The 14370-nt window shown below is 43.2% G+C and overlaps 1 protein-coding gene across 1 annotated transcript in view; it reads right to left on the bottom strand.

The window, feature by feature from the left end:
* The window catches only part of LOC147683548 (serotransferrin-A-like), a 282375-nt gene that overhangs the window by 130491 nt on the left and 137514 nt on the right, over positions 1 to 14370 (bottom strand). The window contains exons 4-7 of the mRNA XM_086943940.1: positions 9955 to 10146; positions 9645 to 9786; positions 7269 to 7324; positions 349 to 512 (exon numbers count right to left, since the gene is read on the bottom strand). Coding sequence (XP_086800066.1) covers positions 349 to 512; positions 7269 to 7324; positions 9645 to 9786; positions 9955 to 10146 — 554 coding nt within the window. The remainder of the gene's footprint in view (positions 1 to 348; positions 513 to 7268; positions 7325 to 9644; positions 9787 to 9954; positions 10147 to 14370) is intronic.

Raw genomic sequence — 14370 nt, forward strand, 5'->3', positions numbered from 1 at the left:
ATTAGCTGACCTAAGGTCAGCCAATGGCAGAAGGCAGTAGTTACAACCCTCCTGGGAGCTCCGTGGCAGAGCTGAAAGGGTAAGTGTGATTTTTTAAAAATGTTTAGTGCATGTCTGCATGTATGTATGAATATTTGGGAACGAGTGTTGTGAATGGGTGTGTGTGTGTGTGCGCGTCTGCATGAATGCATTGGTGTGAGTGAGTGTGCATGTGAGCCCCGTCTGCCCACCCTCACTGCTAAAATTACCGGCCACCACTGCTATTCATATTGCCTTTAAACAGAACTGTGGATTCCAAGGAATTATTACCGATTTACAAATTGTAAGAAATGTAAAAGATATAGGTACCTGGGCAGCCGTCAGGAACTCCACGATGACTTCTGTTGTGTTTCCAGTGCTGCGTGTCACCACTGCATGAGCAGGAACCTGGGCCAGGTGGCAGTCCTTAAACTCATCAATGGCTTTCCTGGTATTATCAAGGCACAGCAGCTCATATTGTTTGGTTACTTCCTCTGATATGGAAAGAGATGTGAAGGTTAAACTAACAGTCATTATCATGCACATTCTATCTCCTCTGTTCCAAATTCTTCTGACATAGAAGTCAAGTACCAGGCAAATAGACTATAACATCTCTAAAAAAGGGCACCAGATTTCTGCCTTCACCACTTGATGACCGATGGACCTGGTCCTCTCTACAGGGTCACCCCAACACCCCAAATGTTTTGCCTTCGCCCCTCCTGCTTCGCTGAATTTGTTTTTGCTGGTTTTAGAACTCAGTGCACTTTACCACTGCTAACAAGTGCTAAAATGCTTGTGATCTCTTCTTAAAACATGGTAAAACTTACAAACACCTAATTGGTGCATTTAAATAAGTTGTACATCCCTAGTAAGTGGTACTACATGTATCCATGTCCTGTAAATTAAATGCTACTAGTAGGCCTGCAGTTCTCATTGTGCCGCCCACTAAAGTAGCACTTTAAAGCAAGGCTCAGGCCTGCCACTGCGGCCTGTAGTGCACTTTTACCTGCCATTTTGACCTGCCAAAATAAACCTTTTGCCAGGCCTACACCTTCTTTTTTAGTACACATGTCACCCCCTAATGGAGGCCCAAAAGGTACATAGGGTACAGTGCACTGTGATTAAAAATCAGATTATGTGGGTTTTAGTGTTACATATCCTAGTTGTGAAAAACTTACATTCGTTTTTCACTACTGTAAGGCCTATCTCTTCTATAGTTGAACACTTGGGTACCTTATTAATTTAATAAGCGCTAACGTTAGACTGTTAGCAGGTAGAGATATGCGGCTTGGATTCAAATAAATTGTAATTTAAAATCCTCTTTAATGATAAAGTGAGATTTTTAAGTCACAGTTCTGAAAATGGCACTTTAAAAAGTTAGCATTTTCTTGTATTAACCATTTGTGCCTTCTGCCAGGGTACTGAATCACATTACCGTGAATGGCTCTGCTGTTGGGGGTTGTGTATTCTTCCCAGACAGTAATAAAGGGAATTGGGTGTTGGCCATCTGACCAGAATGGCTGGAGAAGGAGCTGTTCCCTGCCTCACTTGCACTTCAAAGGGGTTTCCCTCTAAACACAAGGGATAGTACCAGGTCTAAGTATTTGACCCTCAGAACAACTGTCCAGTACACACCGGGACCTGTGGACATTACAGGAGAAGGGCTGCCCTGCCGCCAGAAGACTGCCCTGCTGCTGCCAGAGGACTGCCCTGCTGCTTGAGAGCTGCCTTGCTCTCTGATAAGGAAGCTGTGACCTACTCCCTTCATCCAGGTTAACCTGAGTGACTCCAAGGGTCAGTTGGCCAATCTCCTGCCTGAGCTACAGGCACACAACAAACGCCAGAGACCTCCCTGCAACTGCACTGCTGCACTGGACCTGCAACAGGACATGCCTGAGCCCAGCTGGCCTCTACTGGAGTGGGTTCCTGATCCCCAAGAGGTGCCTCTCCAGGACCTGGTCCTTTGGCAAGCATCATAGTGTACTCCTGTATAATTGTGGGTTACATCAGAAATTATGCAGTGTGACGCAACTTGACTCAGGCCCTTGCATCGCCGCTCTTGATCAGTAGCCTAATCAGAACCCATGCAGCACGATGCAACTCAACAAAGACCATTGCATCATAGCTCATGATCAGCAGCCTCACTAGAACGTTTGCAGCCCAATGCAACTTAAGACAGGACTTTACATCTCAGCCCTCGTAGCTCCTCATCATAACCATAGCAGCTCAATGCAAAGCCTCGCATCAAGGACACAAGGTACAATTCTCAGCAGGACTAACCTGGTCCTTCTACCCGGCCTGCAAATTATGGTGGTCCACCTAAACATGTGACTTCGTCACAGTCCGTTGTGGCCAGTTAGCCGCAGTTTGCGCTTTGTGATTCTAGGAGGTATTTTTACCTAAAACTTTGAAATTACATATCTCCGGTTCTATTGATTGGATTTTTGTCGTTCTGATGTAATTTTATTTATTAAAATGTTCTCTATTTTTCCAAATTCTTTTGAGATTTTACTTGCATTGTGGTTACGCTTTATTACAGTTTGTGTGCTGCATAAATACTTTACACACTACCTTTAAGTTAAGCCTGATTACTTTTGTGCCAAGCTACCAGAGGGATGCACAAGTTATTTAGTGACTTTTATGGTTCCCCCTCATAAGGATTTTAGTTGTTGCCTGAGTGGGGTTTCCACAACCCCAAACCAATAACCTGATTTCATACAATGTCAAATTACTATTGACGATACCAAGTGTTATGTGCATGGTCTGAATATTAGTGAGTTTTAAATATCAAAATTCATCAGCAAATGCTAAGGTCATCATTGCTTCCAGAATATCAAATCTGAACTCAAGGCCACAGAAAGCATGGAAACGAAAAACAGCACTTGCAAAAAGTACGTTTTGTGGCTTCTATGACTGGAGTCTTAGCTAATGATCCAGAAATGCTTGTGAGGGTGAACAATTTCTTTGAAGAGCTTTTACAAAATGTTTCAGAAAAATATAGTTATCTGTACAATTACTGCTTTATATGTAATTAAGGAGACAGAGGTTCCATTGAGATTGATTGATGGTTTAAATATTTCGGAACACATGATTTTTAACCCAAATGAATTAATCATCCAAGGATATTTAAGACACAAATACACCAACAATATTATAATGATATTTGAATTTTTCACCATAGAGTGTACATGTAGCAAATACTCTGAATTAGGAACCCATTGCCAGACGTGCTGAGAATAGATTTGGTAAAAGTGGTTGCAAATTTCGCACTGACTTTTACCAAATCGATTCTGATTTTGCAAAGAGGCCGATGTATGACCCAGTAGTTTTACAAATGACCATTCATAGTAGGTCACAATACAACCTACCTCATTGTTTACGCATAGATTAGTTCGTAAATTGTGATCTGCTACAAGTGGCTACAATCGCATGTAAGGTAGATTGCTGGGGTCATCAGACCACAACGTCTGTGATTTCATTTCAATAAAGTAATTTTTTTCATTTTAAATGAAGTCTGTTTTCCTATAAGGAAAAAGGGATGCTTTTCAAAAAAAATTTAACTTTACCAAACATTTGTTATGAGTAAGCAGTGGTTATATGGACCACTAGCTACTCCTAAAATGTTTTATTTAAACATTCACAAGTTACAAGATGTTTCTTGGACACCCCTTACCATTTGCGAATGGGTTACCACTACCTTTGAATAGTCAGTAAAATGTTAACGTTTTACAATGGCTTTGGATATTGGTTGCAAAACATTAATACATTCCATCGTTATTTGGAAGGGACACCCTAAACTCACCTCTTTCAAATAGCGAATCAGTATATAGTTGAAAAACTAAATTACATTACAGTACATGGTAACAAATTGCAATTTGGATTTAGTACATACCGAAAAGGGCAGTTTGCGATTACAAAGAGTCTGTTTTAAGAATGATTCTCCAATCATGGTAGCAAAATAGAGCAACCCCAGCAACAGGTTGAAAACACAGCTAATGTAAAAAGAGAGGTACCAACCAAATACAAGGGCATAGTGTCACAGTTCTTAGACAACTCGTTATCCCTCATTATTCACCCTTCCTGCATCCAGGGGTCTTCACATGCATTGCTATAGAGTGAATCAGAGAAAACATTGATATTTTCTATCTGACAGCCACCCCCAGGCCGCCAGGATACAGGACCAAAGCTCGAGTCAGCCATCTCACAACTTCCCTTCTCAGTGTTGTCATCTTCTGCTTCTTCGTGATTGTCTTGGAGGTCAGGTTGAGATACAGGAGCATTCTTCTGCTACTGCTCTTAGGATTGCGTCTCATCCATCTCTCCCTGACATAGTATTGAGACCATGCTTTTGTCCCTGGTGTTATCTTTGGATATAGTCCTGTCGACTATGTATTTTAAATGGAAGCTTTTTGGATTCAGTACTAGCTTTGCTGCGTTGTAATATATTGTGATTACAAGCTCTACTTAGCCCAGTACCCTCATGGTCTTGGACCTTCTAAGGTATCCAATAGGTTTTGTACGCAGAAAATCAAGATTGATGCACAGATTTAGAACACAGAGTTTTTCCCAACTTTCACCTATTGCATTGGCATCTTTGTTTTTCTAATCCTACTCCCTGCAGAATTTGCCTTCAATAATTCCTTCATAATTCAATATGGTGCAGTTTAGTTTCGAAAGCCCTCATTGCTGTCCCCTGGAGTACAATGTATCATGTTTTATCCTATGGAGATCACTAAACTGTCTTACACCCTTTTCAGGTTCAATATATCTTCTTGCTCTTTCACAGGCATCTCAGCTTGAGGCAGAGTGTGCCACTAAAAGCAGTTCTCTGCCGCAGTATCGCCCTTTAACTGTTTGTGGAGCGGCCACAGTGCCCCAACTCCACTTCCTCCTGTGTTTTACCCCAAACCCTATGGTTTCTGGTCTTGTCAGATGCAAACAGAGGCTCTTGCAGTCTCGTCCTTGAAGCAGTAGGAGGCAAGGAAGAAGGTCTCTTGACATTGAACCACTGTGCTTGTGTTACTCGCACAGTTATGGCTCCCTAAGAGCTTCTCCATCTCATCTACACAGCACTCTCTGGAGAAGAATAAACAACAATACCAAGGGGGCTATGGGGGCATTTCTTTTGAGCTTTCTGCCAATTATCTCAAGTTCAGGCCTCAAGACAACCATCCTACTATCTCCTGCAGTTTTTTTTATGTGCGATTACCTAATGCCAACCATCTCATTAAATGAGGTCCCAGATGCTATGTCGTGAGAAGACAGACTTTGCTATCTTGGCTCCAGGTGGACGGGTGAGCCCTTTGGGGCCTCACATTTGTCTGACCCCCTTGCTGTCTACTTCCTACTGGATCCCAGGTGCAATGCCGGTGTCTCTTGACTGTTGAGGGCTGAGTGAGGCTCAGCAATCCATCTCACAGAAGGCTGGAAACCAGACAGCAGTCATCACTCAAAAACTCAGAAAGGCACTACAATGCATCATCCGTGCACTGTTTCTGTACTTGAACCCTAAATTAGTTTTTTCACTACAAACTAAATTGTGCTTTTCCAGAGGTAGGCAGCTTGAACTGAAAACACGTGCCACTGAATCAAACCAACAAGTTCATGTGATATAAAGAAAGATGTTAAAAAAAGAAGTTGCTGATGACAACATTTTTATTATGTGTACTTGTCAACTAGAACAGTACATCAAGTGCAAAGAAACACTCTTAATACTAGGCAGAAACTGAACTTCACTCACACCTTAATGGTCTGTGAATGTAGTGCCTAGAAGATAAGTAAGTTGTTGTCATGTCTCTTAGTCAGGATTGAATTACTTTACAGTGTTGAACATTTTCCTTAACACTATCTTCCTCAACCGTCCATGGAAGTATGGGACATGCAGATTGAGCCTTTATTCTATATAATCATTCAATTATAAAATCAAATCTTTAGTGAAGCACAATATCACCCATTTCATTAAAAAAAGATTGGAAAAGTTCTTCTGTTTCTTGCAGTTTTACGACTGTTGATGTTGGTAAATGCCTTTGTCAATTTGAGGCTTGATTTTTCGCCCCATCAATGTCTATGGTAGTAGAAGCTGCAATGTCAGACTCCTGTTTTGACCATAAGCTGAAGCTAGCTTACGTTTCTTCAAGAGATGGGCCAGTCTTCAATGATGAATTCTAACGGTATTAGACCTAAACTCAGTGGAATGTGGACATTATGTCTAAAATGGAGTCAAGAGCTCAAGGCTGCGTGAAAATATATAGCTAAACTTTGGGCAAGTGAAATCAGGATGTTTGGATTCAATGGTGATTAAAATGATGACATTTATTTCTCATTAATAGTATATGTCTGATAGGAAAGAGGATCCACTATCCAGTACCAATCATGGAATCTCACACCATGTTACACTCCCAAAAGAATACTCTTAATATTCCCCTCCTACATTCTCTTCACTAATCTTATTAAAATACCTCTGGAGGCTAGGGGTTAGATGAAGACTCCGGGTGAACAGCAAATCAATACGATCTTGTGAATGAGTTCAAAGATTGAAAAGTGGATGTCTCGGTTATACATATATTACTGGCTAAGTGAACAAGATTTGCTCCAGGATTATCCAATCATGTTTAGCTGTTTAGAAAAAAAAAAGAGTGATAAATCAATCCTCACATGCTTAACTTGAGTATTAACTAGAGGGGTCTTGTGCAGTAGGATTACTTAGCTTCATTGAGACCTAGAACTGGGGAGATACGAATGCAAGGAATCGTGGACGCATCAAATATTTTTATTATTTAACGAGGTGGAGAGGGAGCGCACACACTGTTAGCATCACAGCTGAAGTCCCCCATTGCATTCTGGTAATTCTTCTGCTGTACCCAGTAACTCCTTCCATAATGTCTACAGTCGTGGGCTGTCCTTGGGCTGTCCTCCCTGGAAGTGAAATGCAATTCAAAGTATCACAGGCCCATGAAGAGCACACAATCAAAATGAGTCCCTTCTGATGAGGGAATTGTGGTCACGAAACACTGGGTAGACAGGTCTGGAAAAATGAAAATGCCCATGGCTTACACTGTGAAAATCTTACTTATAGAATGAAGATTTCCTATATTGATTGTATCATGTAGTGTGAGTTTTTCTGTGCTTTTGCATAGACATTGTCTACTACCTGTGGTGTACTCCACAATGATTACATGAGTTGGATTACCACTCAGGCAGAGTAACTGTGTGTGGTCTTTAACCAAAGTGCTGAAGGTATCATGACACACCTGGTACCGTGTTATGTTTCACAAAAGCGACATCACCTCCTCCTTCTTTCAGGCATCTGCAAAATAAGAGGACATTATTATATGAGCTGATAAATAACTTAATCAAACACATACAGGCAAACACATCTCCCTCTATATCATTCATCAAGTCATCTAGATGATTTCTGAGCTACCTACAAACTAAATGTATGGCCTAATGTCCCAAATGATGTAGCCTAACCCCTTTCAGAAACACAGAAATTGTTATGCTTTAAGTGACAAGTAACACAATTAGATTGCCATGCTCGAAAGAAATGAATTGGTTAAAACAATCCTGATTCAGAAATATCTGGAAGTGTGTAAGCAAAACTCAACAAGTGGAATTTGTGAAACTCCTCACCTCTGTAACTCATCTAGGTCTCTCTGAAACAGACCAGACATAACGGGCCCGAATCACAGAACTTACTTACGACAACATCCTAAACTTACTACCATTTTGGTATTCACAGAAGGCACTTACTCATTTTGGTATTCACAGAAGGCACTTATTCATTTTGGTATTCACAGAAGGCACTTATTCATTTTGGTATTCGCAGAAGGCACTTACTTATTGATGAGTAAGTGCCTCATTTTGAGTAATTTACTCATTTTGGTATTCACAGAAGGCACTTACTCATTCTTGTATTCACAGAAGGCACTTACTCATCAATGAGTATGTGCCTTCTGTGAATACAAGAATGAGTAAGTGCCTTCTGTGAATACCAAAATGGTAGTAAGTTTAGGATTTTGTCATAAGTTAGTTTTGTCAATCGGGCCCAACATGAGGTTTTCAGCTCTTCAGACTGCAGCCATAACCTCTTTTATTTCTTCTTCTTACTGGGGAGTAAACAATGGCTGGGTTCAACTGCTTTTCTGAAACACACCACAGATGGGATGTCTTCCTGTTCCAGCTCTCTGTCCCTCCTCAACTTGGGTGAGAGAACTCTGATGCTGTCAGATCATATTAAGCCATTCTGAATATTTCTGTTTTCCACTGACTGTAAACCCTACCTGAAGATGATAGGCTCCAAGCAAGAGCGCAACAGGAGTGGGGACGAGAGAACGTCTTTAAATAAGTCAATTGCCTTCTTAGAAGTTCTGGTCCAGGAGCTTTGTTTCCATTTGTGTCCTTCATTCTGAACAATTCGACTTAAATCCGAGGTGGGCTGCTGCAAACATCGGAGTACCAGAACAGGGGAGTAAGCACTAGGTATCTCATGTACAAAGCTTTTTTGCAATGGCAAAGCCTGCAATTCACAAAAAACATGCTTTGCAACCTCAAGAGACCCCTTTTGTGAGTCGTAAAGACTGACTTACAAAAGGCGCTTTGGTACCCAATACGAATCGTTAACAGAAAAGGACATATAATGGGCATCCCATCCTATATGACAAATGCAATAGAGAGCATCAACTAATTGCGACTACAGTTGAGGTCGAAAATCAGTTATCAGATACTGACATCACGAACGGGTTGCATATGATGAATAGTGTTGGGCAGCCTCAAGGGGAGAAGGAAGTAATCCAGAGGGCAACTGCCTGCTCACTCGGTGTGTTCACAAATGTGAAATATTGTTTTAGGAGCAGTATCCGTCCCTTTAATGAGGAAGGGTTGCTTGAAAAAATATTTCCGATTTGGGGGAGCAAATGCAAAGATGGTTGTCAGCTGTCCCTTTCAGGCCACCGTCCCAGAATTTGCAGATTATTCACAGGAGATTCCAAATTACAAGCTGCCAAAATATGTTCACTAGCCAGGTTGTTTTGTCAATGTACAATTTCCAAGGCAAACTATTCGTACAAAGGTTGCACCAGAAATTGCACACCCATTAGTAAGCTAGTCTGTATGCAAGTTGCAAGGTCTGGTTTGTGATGAATCTTTGTACATTGAGGGTGGTCAAGGTGATAGTTAAGACTACTGGGGCCCAAAGACCTACAGCCAGTTTAAGGGTTTGACCTACAGTTTGGCGGATGGGTTACTCTGTCACAAACATGACGACTATCCCGTCTGCATTATTGCAAGTACATTATACATTGTTCTCATGTGTAAATATGCTCTTGTTTATAAACTACCTTATCAGGTTCCTTATTTTATCATATTTGACACACTGGGCAACCAAATTGTTCAGTGATCCACAGCTCGCCAATAATATTGGCTTCTTCGAGTCCAGCACTTCGCACGTCTGGATCTAGGTGATAAGCAAGAGATGAAAATTTCTTCGAGTCCTATGTGGTCTTTTGTATTCAAGATGGTAATTTATACCTATGATCTTCGACAAATGTATATTCTGCGAAAGGCTGATTTATTCCATAAACCTCAATAAAATGTATGTGTCAATAAAAATATTAGAGGTCACCACCAACCTGAAGGCACCGTTGTAGTTGTAGTAGGGTTCGCTGCCAGACCGGCTACACTTGGCCTTCCCCTTCCCTTTGCACAGTCGACACAGGTTTGGCTCCTTCTCTACCCCAGGTACACAAGCAGCAGCAAAGAACTTTGCTACAGCTGCAGAAGGTATGAAAAATAGAGTTAAAACATGGAAACTAGAATGAATGTTACACCGCAGAGAGGTCCAGGGCTTAGGTAGAACTTCAAAGGGGGGTTTATTTGACAGCGAGCCACTTTTAGCAATGAAATGAACTAATCTCCAGTAATCAGAATGCCCACTTTTACCTCTCTCAATGGGCTCATTTTCTGGGCCATCCCAGGAAAGGTACTTCTTTTCCAGCAGTATTCCAATTGGGATATTCCAGCCAGCTGTCTTTCCCAGGCCGGTGTGGCAGGATTTCTTGCCCTGCAGCTGCTTCAGTGAAAGGTTGCTTCCTTTTTTAACCACAGCAACAGCATAGTAGCAGGTGTCTGCATCTGTAATGGTACAAAAAGATGAACACCCAGAGATCAGACTAAGAGGCAAATTTCCAGGTGGATGCAGATATACAGAGGGACAAGGAAGTAACCAAAAACCTTAAATAGCCTCCACTTTAATCATACCACTAATCATACAGAGGATGCGAAGCAACCAAATCTGATCCTTAAAAAAGATCCCTTCAGTTCTTCATGTTCCTTCAATCCATCCAATCATCCTTTCCACATTTTATCTATAAATCCTTGTCCATCCTTAACCTTTCCATCCACCCGCCCTTTCACCCTTTCTTGTATACATCCTTCTTTTCATGCAATTACCCATCAATACCTCCATGCATCATCCTTTTAAACACCCATCCTTCCACTCTGCTCTAGCGGTCTATTCTTCATGCATTCACCCTTTCACCTATGTGTCCTTTTACTATTCCATCCATCCTTCCTTTACCCCTCCATCCATTCTTTACCCCTCCATCCATTCTCACACTTGCTTTCACCCATCCACCTTTCCTTTCTTATTCCAATGTGCCCTTTATTTCTCCATCCGTTCTCTCTTCCCACCCACCTTTTGCCTTTCACCTTTCTTTTTCTTTGTTTTCTATCTTATGCTCATTTTTCTATTTGTCTTTTTTCTGTAATTTGCCCTAATGTGTTCACTTCATAATTTCTCGTTTCGTTTAGTTTACCGTGCATGTAAGCCTAACTCCCACAGCCCTGTGTCATTGAACTCCCTTGCAGTATTGATTAGCAGGACCTTGTCTGCATGCCTGAAGACATAAAAAAAACATCAATATCTAATTAACGGTTAGCGGGATCCAGTTAATCATCATATGGGCCCCAGTGGCAGCCCCCGCTAAAGCTGCTAAAGTGGGGACTTCACTACGCCACTTCCTAGAGGTTATTTTATCGCGGAAATCCAGCAATTCAGAAAATAAAACAGTAGAGGAGGAGATTAGCAAGAAAGTGATGTAAAAGGAAAGATCTAAAAGAGGGTACTGACATTGTTTCACATGTGCTGCACTAAAATTTATGATTTTCTACATTTTGACCTCCACCGGGGTGCAAATATACATTATGGTAATGTAAAAAGAAGTAATCATGAAATCCAGACATTTTACAGTCATGACTAAAAATCGAGAAACACTACGTCGTCATTTCATAGAAGTCTTAAGATGAGACATCATGCACCTCTCTCCCAGCTGTGATATCACAGGAAGTGGCAACAGACATCCTTTAATGTGATGCCATTACTGTAAGTAACATCATCATATCACATTTAATCTTGGCAACATAACAGAACCTGGCAAAATGTGACTAGGTGTGCCCACAGTGCCGGCCCCTGTGCTACACTCTCTGGTACAGAGAAGGATGGAGTTGAGGGAGCCGGCTTCTAGCCAATGAAATGCCTGACTGTCTCTTGACCTAGATTGGAGTCTGCACGTTCCTTGATCCCCAGTCGCCTGGCATCTCAAACCCAGGACGTAGACCAAGATAGCGCCCAAAAGGACATGTCTGTCCAGCCATGCTTTCTGGCATTAGGCTACTTCCATATTCCTTTTCTTCACTTAGCCCGCTTGGCTCTGGACATGACTGAGCTGCACCACGAATCTGAGCTGTTGTCACAGAGATTGAGCCGGGATATTGGTTTTAGTGTGAAGGTTGACCCTGTTATTGCCTTCAATAACAATAAAAACCTATGAAATCTGCTGCCAGCACATTTCATCTTTCTGCATGCCTTCCACCCGGCCTGCCTCCTTCATCACTACACGCCGGTGCGTCTCTGCAAGGAGAGAAACCAGGTGACTCTGGAACAAATCCCACTTTCCCCACTCTATGAAGGACACTTGTAAAAACTCACGGACATACCTACATCCTGCCGTGAGGGCAACGGCTCACCATTTCTTTGTACCAGCGGGCTCCAGCAGGCTCCGTGAGGGGAACAGCTGCATCAGAGGCCACAACACAGCCCACAACCACCGCGGGGGCCCGAATCACAACCCCCAGGTGCCCCGGCGGCCTGGTCGCGTCCCTGACGCCATCACTGCACCAGGAGGCGCCAGAAAAGCGAGGAACGCCTCTCGCCCCACGAGTGGCACGCATGAGCAGCTGGGCAAAGCCCGGGCCAAGGACAGGCCCGTTTAAGCCCGTCCAAGACCGGACAAGGACGGGACGGGCCATCCCTCTTTCATCTGCCCCTGCGATTTAAGGTCAGTTCACTTTCCCTCTTAATTACTGTATCTGGCCCCTCTCATCAAGGAGTATAAGTGACAGGCCCTCTAAAGTAATCAAGACAACTGTACCATCTGAAGCCCCAAATATTAGGAAGTCAACCGGAGGTTCACTATTAGGCACCATGGACAACTTCCTAGTTAGGGTATCGTCAGCTCTGGCCAAGGATATCGAACTCACCTAACAGAGACTTTCCTTGGAAACCCCATTTGATAAAAGATCTTCATTGGGAAGCTTGGCGAGGGCAAGATCACCAATTCGCCACCTATCTAATTCTCAGGATACACTGCCTCCCTCGGTAGTCATTGAGCGAAGTGACACATCACAGCTAGTTGTTATCCATGATATTAGCTCAAACTCCCCTACTGGGATGGATGTCCATAATGCCGCCAAGGCTAAACTCTCCCCCAATATTAAAACCCGCTCAGCCTCCAACGCAAAATCAGGTCTTCCACAGCGAGATGTGGGAGCGGCTGCTAAAAGGAAGCGCACTGGCGCACAAACTACTCTAGGAGGCAAAAAAGCTAAAACTGGTAAAAGGAGACGTGCCTAATGAAGTCTCAGCTGCCAGACTTTCACCTAGTCCACCCCATCTACCAACGATTGCCATAGAAGAGCGTAGCGGGCCAAACATCACTCGGGGGGGAGAAGACCAACCTGATATGGGCCCATTGTTCTGGTAGAAACTGGAAAGCACTTTCAAAAAATTCTGCACCCCAATTACCACACGACTGGACTCAATTGAGAATAGATTAGTCTGCCTTGAACTCTCAGTCGCATCACTCCAGAAGCAAGTGGGTCTGAGGGCTAATGACTCCACTCACAGGCAGACAAAAACTCCAGGCCAAAGGCCAATTGACCTCAACGCTGTTGTAACATCAAACAGTTGTACTGTCCCTACCCAAAGATCTCCTGCCTTAACCACTGTTGATGTCTTAGCTCCCAGCTTGCCAGCAGGTGCAAATACAGCTATAAGGGACAAACCCCATCAAACAGCTGCCGTCAGTACAGCACCAAGACTTGTAAAACCCCCCTTGGTTCAGAGCAATGATCCCCTGCCCAACATTGATCTTCTGCCACACTCAGCGCCCTATGTGGTGGTTTTGGCGGGGGTCCCCGTTCTGGCACATGGGAAAAGGGAGACATACGCAGAACTCAAAAATAAGTGCACCTTCTGGCTCAATCAGAAACGACCACTCCCAACAAACATTACAGCAGAAATTCTGTTTGCCAGGAGAGTGAACTGGATTGGCAAGAGCACTAAAACCATGCTGGGGGACTGTGTTATAATTAATTTCAGAGACTGGAGGTGCGTCGAATGTATTTGTAATTGGCCCCAAAATATTTTGTTGCCTGGAATTCTTACACTGCCACTGTCCCACTTTTATGAACCCCGGTACCCAACCACAAGAGACCTATTTCCACAGGATGAATTGCCGAACACATGCCCTCTGGGGAACATTATGCTCTTTAATAGATTTGATGCCCTCTCAGGTCTGGGGGATTGCGATTGACGCTCCGTGTCCCAAACGTCAGTACAGAATAGTATATCTCTAAGTTTTATCCAGTTTATTCAGTTTTTTAAAGCGCAAACAGCTGCCCCAGCAACGGGGCGTCCCGGCGCTAACCCAACCAGTACCTGAGGGGTGAAGGAGGATAACCAACAGAGGACTAGATAAGGGAAAAGAGATGCGTTTTTAATTCTTTCCGAAAGGCAGTTAAGTTGGTTAGGGTGCGGATGTGTAGAGGCAGGGAGTTCCACAGTCTTGCCCCCAAGACCTTGAAGGAACGTCCACCCATTCTACACAGCCTGGAACGGGGGACTGTCACAAGGTGTTGTCCTAAAGAGCGTAAAGTACGCTGAGGGGTGTAGGGAACAAGGAGCGGGCGTAGGAGTTCAGGGCAGTCGGAGTTAAGAATTTTGAATGCCGTGGTGAGGGTTTTAAAATGGATGCGGGATTCAATTGGCAGCCAGTGCAGATTGCGGATGGTAGCTCT

This window comes from Lissotriton vulgaris, chromosome 11, assembly GCF_964263255.1.
Source record: "Lissotriton vulgaris chromosome 11, aLisVul1.2, whole genome shotgun sequence".
Classification (NCBI taxonomy): domain Eukaryota; kingdom Metazoa; phylum Chordata; class Amphibia; order Caudata; family Salamandridae; genus Lissotriton; species Lissotriton vulgaris.